The sequence below is a fragment of the Sinohyriopsis cumingii genome, unplaced genomic scaffold, assembly GCF_028554795.1.
Source record: "Sinohyriopsis cumingii isolate HCF-2022 unplaced genomic scaffold, ASM2855479v2 utg000898l, whole genome shotgun sequence".
Classification (NCBI taxonomy): Eukaryota; Metazoa; Mollusca; class Bivalvia; order Unionida; family Unionidae; genus Sinohyriopsis; species Sinohyriopsis cumingii.
Window position 1 is genome coordinate 1,203,322 of NW_028315941.1, and position 7,421 is coordinate 1,210,742.

General features: G+C 32.6%; 1 protein-coding gene across 1 annotated transcript; it reads left to right on the top strand.

Moving 5' to 3' along the window:
• The first annotated feature begins 432 nt into the window (after window positions 1-432).
• Window positions 433-7,130, top strand: LOC149773115 (uncharacterized). Its single transcript, XM_089946809.1, has 3 exons — window positions 433-1,049; window positions 4,587-4,795; window positions 5,090-7,130. The coding sequence occupies exons 1-3, from the start codon at window positions 1,007-1,009 to the stop codon at window positions 5,408-5,410; spliced, it is 573 nt and encodes a 190-aa protein (XP_089802935.1). The 5' UTR covers window positions 433-1,006; the 3' UTR covers window positions 5,411-7,130.
• Window positions 7,131-7,421: the final 291 nt, after the last annotated feature.

Below are 7,421 nucleotides of genomic sequence, written 5' to 3' on the forward strand. Positions count from 1 at the left end.
AACAAACATACAAATTGCATGCTGTACTTTGTATTGAAAACTTTGTTCTCACACAGAAAGACATCATATACTGTTTAAGCAAAACAGTTTTTCAGTGCAGTTATTTAGTTTGCAAGCCCTTAATAACTTTCCATAATTGTTTCATGTTACATAATTTGAATTACTATTTTAACATTTGCGGACATTGCTTATCTTATCTTTAAAAAGGTATTTACAATTCATGAAAACGAAATGTACAACACGTTATGAAGCTAAGCGTTTTTCGATGTTTTATGACCTTGCTATATTGCATTTATTTTATTGCCTCCAGACTGTGATAATACATATCTCATGTAGTTCATATGTTTGCTCCATATGATACAGGTTCTGCTTATTGTAATACATCTCAATCGTATTATTATTATTATTATTATTATTATTATTATTATTAATACTATTATTATTATTATTGATTTAATTTATTCGTTCCAACTTATAACATTTGTAATTTGTTCCTCACGAAAGTTAAGCCTTGCCCAAGCAAAAGCCTGATGCCGCAGCTCGAAAGAACGATACAATTTTTCATACCTTCTGTTTATTACAAATTCACGACAAATGCGTTTATAGCTATATGAGTAAAGTAACAACATATCATTCGTTGAATATATTCATGTTTTGCAGAAATACTTCATCATAGGTTCTTGAATGTATGATTGCACTGAGACGCTACTTTAGACGACAATACAGTGAACAAATTTGACGATATTGATTTGTGTCGTCAAATAATTGATTATATGGAGCTCAAACAACACGTGCCCTTTGTGTTATTGTACAATACGTCTTACAGACCGCTATCAACGATTAATGTCCTGTTTCACAATACACCAGTGTTTCGTAGTTTTTCATTTTGTCTAACACGTACACAAAATTAGAATGCCTTTTAATTACACTTTCAGATGTCCGACAAGAACAATATTGGACTGGACCAATCGTTGTTTCTGTCTTCCTCGTCATCTGTGGAATTTTAATGTTAGTCACGGTTTGGAGAAAAAGCACAGTCAGAACAATAGGTATGATTTACAGCAATCTAGACTCAAACCTATTCTATTCCTACCATTTCTTTGAATAAAATAAATGAAAAGTATTAAACTGGTTATGATGTTACCAAATGACAAATTAACGTACTTGGTCACATAAAGTTTCATTCCTGCCAGAAAAACAAATAATCGAAACGTCCTAATTATCCCAAAATTACAGCAGCTGAAAATTATAGAGAATTAAATTTTTTAATCACAGTGTCTTAAACGAATAATATAAAACGAATAATACAACAAGAAATATTTCTTTTTAAAATGATATTTTCATAGTGGGCTAAATGCTTGATTCTATTTTCACTTGATAATTATTAAAGATATGACATATATGACAAATATCAAGCGTGGATAAAAACAAGCAAGCATGGAATAACTCTGACATTATTTTCGTTATTATTATTATTATTATTATTATTATTAGTATTATTATTATTATTATTATTAGATACAATAACAGATGACGTTATGGCTCATCAACTTCTAGGTCAATACAAATATTTTCCAGTACCAGCAACAAGCTAAAATAGTCTACTTGACACATAACAGAGTTAAAAGGTTGAATTGCTGTCGAAACAGCCATGTAAATTTCGGAACCATAACCGTTTTTCTGTTTTATTTGTTTGTCTTGTCTATGTGTTGTATTTGCCTTTGCAAAAGACTCATTAAAAGAGTCGAAAGCGCTCAGGCTAGCTAGATAATAGTTTCGCACTGTTCGTTGTCAGTTTATTGCATTTATCTTAATCAATCCCTGACACATGTGATCCATTGCTGGATCCAGTGCACTTGAAAGGATTGTTATTCGCCATATGATTTGTATTCTTTATATATATATATATATATATATATATATATATATATATATATATATATATATATATATATATATATATATATATATATATATATATATTTATATTCGATAAACAGCTAGAGAAGGAATCGTTGGACTTATTATGTTTTATCTATATAATAGCACAATAAAGCTAGGACGTGTCTCTCAGAGCTATTAAAACATAACTCTCTTTAAATCATGTAAAAAATGTTTCGTACTTTCATAACATTTACAGACTTGCTACGGCTGCTGATTGTTTAGATTTTATTTAAATTCATAAACAACATTGCAATGCAAAATAGTTTATATTTTTAACACGGTAAGGTGAAAACATTTCTTTTTTTTTAGATCTACTGACAGTCTTTACTGTCATTCTGTTTCAAGTCACAGTCCACCATCGCTGTACAAAACATTTTGCTTACCTTAAATATAAACATAACACAAAATATTATGTCGAATTTATGACCTTTGTCCTTGTTTGAAGAAATTACAATAATGCTTATGTCGGATTCCACAATAGTTCATTTGTGAGGCACAGCGTACATGACAAATAGAACCAAAAATGTATTTGGAAATACATGTACACTGCTATATTGTTTCTCCAGGAATCAAGCGGTCTCATCTCAAATTCTAACTTTTGTTAGTCTTTGGTATGTCCCGGTCGGGGTTCAAGCCCGCGAACTCCCCCATCCGAGGCGGACGCTCTAACCACTTAGGTTACCGGAACGGTCCTGTCTGCATTGAAATGTTAGAAATAAAAATTATCACCATACCTAACCTGCGCGCTGTAACACTTCAATGTGATGATTTCTGACGATCTAGTTAAAACTCTGTGCTTATATTTGTACATGAATGGATGTTGCAGTCTATGGACCTTAAATTATTCGCTGTTTTTAATAAAAGAATGAGGTTTCAGCACTTACTACACTTTCCTAATTCACTGTCTGCAATACAAATGATCAGAATGTAACTAAGCGGTCTATATGTACAACACAAAGGACCGGAAGTTCGACAGAGCAATATGGGTAAAAGTGATCTGGCTTGGACGCGACTCTATCACAAACAGGCAGACACACAGTTATGTGAAAGGACAATTAAACATGCATTTACTGAGAATAAAAAGGGAATCATTAGAAGTAATTGATGATCAAGAACACTGCATCTTTTTACAGGTAGCATTACATTTGCATATTATTCACTCGTTCTAAACTACTGAAATAGCATGTGCCTGTGCAGCATTACCTATTTTATCTAAATGAGAGAACAAATTCAGACTGCCATAAACTGCAAAGACTCATTCATCTGTGTATAAATGACTATTAGAATAATGGTAGGCAACATTCTGCTCTCGGTATAATATAATTAATATAAGGCTTTCAATATATTCTTGCCATCTTTGCGATATTTAAAATTAAGAACTTCCTCTCCTACCATCCAAGAAATAGATAAAAAAATAAATAAATAAATACTTCGTGTATAAAAGACATATTTAAGACTCATTTAAAGCATGATCAATTGTACATGGATATTAGGTACTAAACATTGATTAAAAACTAAGGTGTTCTGGGACAAAATACTAGACCATCCTGAAAACCATGTTCACACTTTATACTGGCTAATCGGGTTTCTTTTTTTGTTAACCTGTCACTCAGTCATTCATCAACCCATTACACTACCGTTAAAGCTTTATGGAAAACACAGGCCACAGGACAAGCACTTTAGTGGTGCCAAAAAGGCAATTATTTTCATAATTTTGGTCTGATTTTGTAATCAAATGGCATAGCATATTTTCCTTTGAAATGTTTTGCGACCATATTTTCGTAAATCTTATTCAGGAAAGCGTATGCAGCCGTTTCTTCATATCGTCTTGAGGGCCACTGTTTCAGACCTTTTATCATACATGTTTGAAGACTTAATGTACTAAAACTGTATATTGCAACACACGCATCTAAAGACAATTGCATGTATCATACGAAAATATGTAGAATGTAAGGGACGACCATTTTGATGAAAACATGTCATCCACACTCCACAAAAGTCACTTGTCATCATATTCTTGTAGGCAGTTTTAAAGTTAAGGGGTTAAAGCATCTTCTAAAAAAAAACCCACTGATTTGGCGCCGCAGCCAGCGACTACATCAAAATTGCTATATTTCGTAATATTCTCCGAATAAGGTGACACAAACGTTATTCTTTACTTGATCACTATATTTGTTCGAAGAAGAAAACTATCCTAATTTACATCCAGGATTATCTGTGCGGCAACAGCGATACTGTTAAATTGGGAATTAATTCCAACCCGACAATGACGTGGAATTCACCCATAAAACGCCTTTGAAATTTGGAAAGCACATTTCAGCCAATCAGCGGCCTTCATCGTCCTGCATAGTTTATTTAATATTCCACCAAACATAGGCAGGTTCAACAGCGCCTAGAATTATTAGTTGCATGTGGCCAGCTCAACTGTCTGTCTATCTGGCAAATGCAGTTTCTTGCACCGATGAAGTTCCAGTTGCTATAAGAATTTGGTCTTATTTTGATAGACTTTTGTTTAATATTTACTCATTATATTTATTAAATACACGAATCATTAGTTAATGAATAAAGTAACAGTACACTATACATGCATAATGTGCAACACTTGATTACTATTGACTTGATTGATCTAGAAATTGTTGCAGATTCCAGAGGGTTGTTTCAGCCATTTGTAGGACCGACAGACAGTGAAGTATCTGGGAAAGAACTAGAGAGGACTAATAGACTCCTACATGTCCCAGCAATGCAAGGCAGATTATCCAGAATGACTAAAAGATCAGAGTGTCCTATAAACCCACAAAAAGAACATTTTGGACACAACTTCCAAACCGACCCTTACAGTACCATTGATGAGGTAACATTTGGTGTTTTGACGTTATTAATCTCACATCTCGTTCTCTCTCTCTCTCCCTCTCTCTCTCTCTCTCTCTCTCTCTCTGCATTTTATAGTGAAGTAAATATTTTGTCTTGTCCAGAATCAAACAGTTTCTCAGTGTGCACAGCTTCAGCTCTGAACTCCCAGCTATCATGAACATCAAATGTCTCATTTCTTTCCAGCCTATGGAAGCTACGTATTCACTGACGTTATTTTGTTCAAAAAATAAATAAATAAATAAATGTTTTGAAAACTATCTTTATTTTTCTTCAGGATGCCTTGTCGGACTACAATCACAGGATTGACAATGTAATGAACGCAACTTCACATGAAACCAGAAGGAGTAATGAACATGTATTCTATGAGTATGCCTATTCTATAGAAATGTGTCATGTTGAGACAGCCGATGTACATCAATCTGATGAAAACTATATAACCCCAATCAGTGAAATTGTCCGTTTGTTTGAAGTATTTCAGCAAGAGGAAACTGATGTGCTTGAAACAGATCATGCCTACCTAACTGTAATCGATGATTCTGTAAATCCTATTGAAATATGTCAGGTTGAAGAAACTGGACACGAGGGAAACACATGAACATACCTTACTCCAGTTAATGGGTCAGAGGCAGGATCGTCGAATTACTAAACAGGTTATGATTACAAATCTCGGGACATGCAGAAAAAAATGTTTTATCTTTAAAATATCAGTTGTCCCATTTATCTTTTAATTCTAAGTCAATATCCCATAGACGCTGAGAACATAGAATGATATTTAAGAAAAACAATTGTGTTCGCAAGGATAGAATACATTAAACACGAAGCGAAGAAATAAAATTGATTAACTCACAGGACGTTGAATAATAGCAAGTTAGTGAGGTACAACTTTCATTCATATTAAAAGGAGTCATGAAAATATTGATTTTATATTAGTCGTCATGTTCTAGTTGAACACCCATACCTTTGAATTCAGTATTGTCAAAATATATCTATTACAGCATATTTAAAATAGAATTGCGTGTATCTTATCATGTTCTGAAACGGTATAACTGGAAATTTATTTTGTGAATGGCGTATTTATGCTGGTAATTGTCTCCATCACTGCAAAATTGATACGATTGTCTCAAAAAATTCACAAAATATGTGTAAGACCTGAGCTTCAAGTCACATGATCTGTCTTATTCCATCGTTTGAACCTGTGTCCAGTTTCCCAAAAAAGTGTCGTAAAACCAATGAAAAAAATAGTTCCTGAGGCAGTCTGTTGGTATGATTCACAAATTTCATATGCTGTATTGTAAGCTGTTTGTGGAGGCTATAATAGGAATATATAGAGCTTATTAAGTTTAATTTTGAGGTACGATGAAAACAATTATATTGTCTACTGGAATGATCAGAAATTATACCTTATGTTATATATATTTAATTTAATTGTTTGTCTGTTAGTTTTAAATTTTCTTGTTTCATTACATGTTATTGTAATGTAACATTGTTTGCTGAACTTGACTTGTCCTAAATTGAGTTCATTTCTGCTTGACCTGATCGACTTTTTTTTATATTTCATTTATGTAAATAACTAATAATATCTTCATCATTCTCTATGTGTATGAGCTTAGCAGGTTTTTGGAGATTCCTAAGTGAATTTGGTAGGCTATTGTGTTGTAAATACACAAGGTTCATTAGATCATTCTAGAAGGTTATTATCCATTACGTAATGGTTGCTTTTAGAAAATGCAAATTGTGACCTGAGGTCAAACAGAGAACTATATTATCTTGTGACTATGAGTACTGCACCAGTCGTGCTTTAACATCTAGTACTTGAAGTTGTATTATGTTGTGACCAGTTTGGGCTGAATATTATTTTCTTCAAATTGTTGAATTGAAGTGATTATTTTCTCTGGAAATACAAAAGTGCTCTGACAAAATTCTTTGATAAAGACATTCAATGTAATTTATACTCATTTCAAACCTGGAATAATATTTATGTGATTCAACAAGAGACACATGAGTAATTCGCAGGCCATGACAGACACGTCATCGTCTTCAATGTTGGATCTCTTCGGGACTTGATCTGAGTTTTATTCAGAATATTTTATTACTAGGACTTGTGTCTTTAATTCTTGAATTATTTTTAGATTTATTTTGCAATACCGTAAGTTCTTTCTTCTCATTTTTCACGTTGTATTGTAGAGAAATAAATTGTTAGTTAAATTTTACAAAGCTTGCTATCTTCGCTCTTTTCTGTTACTTATTTTAAGAGCATAGACTCGTAACAATTAATATAAGGAAAACTTCTCTGTGGTTTACAGATTAATTATATAAATCAGGAACGATATTTCATTATTATTTCCTTTGTAAAGAAAACATAAAAAATATGAAAAACGTTTTAGGTTACATTCTTGATCATTAAATGATAGGTACATTCTACATTTTAATATAGTTAACACCCTCCATCTTTCTTCCTTTGAAATTGCATAGAGAACACGAAGAGATGTTACGGATATTTGTATCACCTATTACATGTATGATATAGTTGCATTCTGGGTTTATGACGTTTATATTTTAATTTTTTACATTCAGTGGCTAGCTGGAACTATAGTAAAATACATGTG

Excerpts from the sequence above, each read along its gene's own strand:
- LOC149773115 (XM_089946809.1), top strand. The coding sequence starts at position 1,007 with ATGTTAGTCACGGTTTGGAGAAAAAGCACAGTCAGAACAATAG. Across the intron at positions 1,050-4,586 it reads AAGCACAGTCAGAACAATAG|ATTCCAGAGGGTTGTTTCAG; the intron begins GTATGATTTACA and ends AAATTGTTGCAG. Across the intron at positions 4,796-5,089 it reads CTTACAGTACCATTGATGAG|GATGCCTTGTCGGACTACAA; the intron begins GTAACATTTGGT and ends ATTTTTCTTCAG.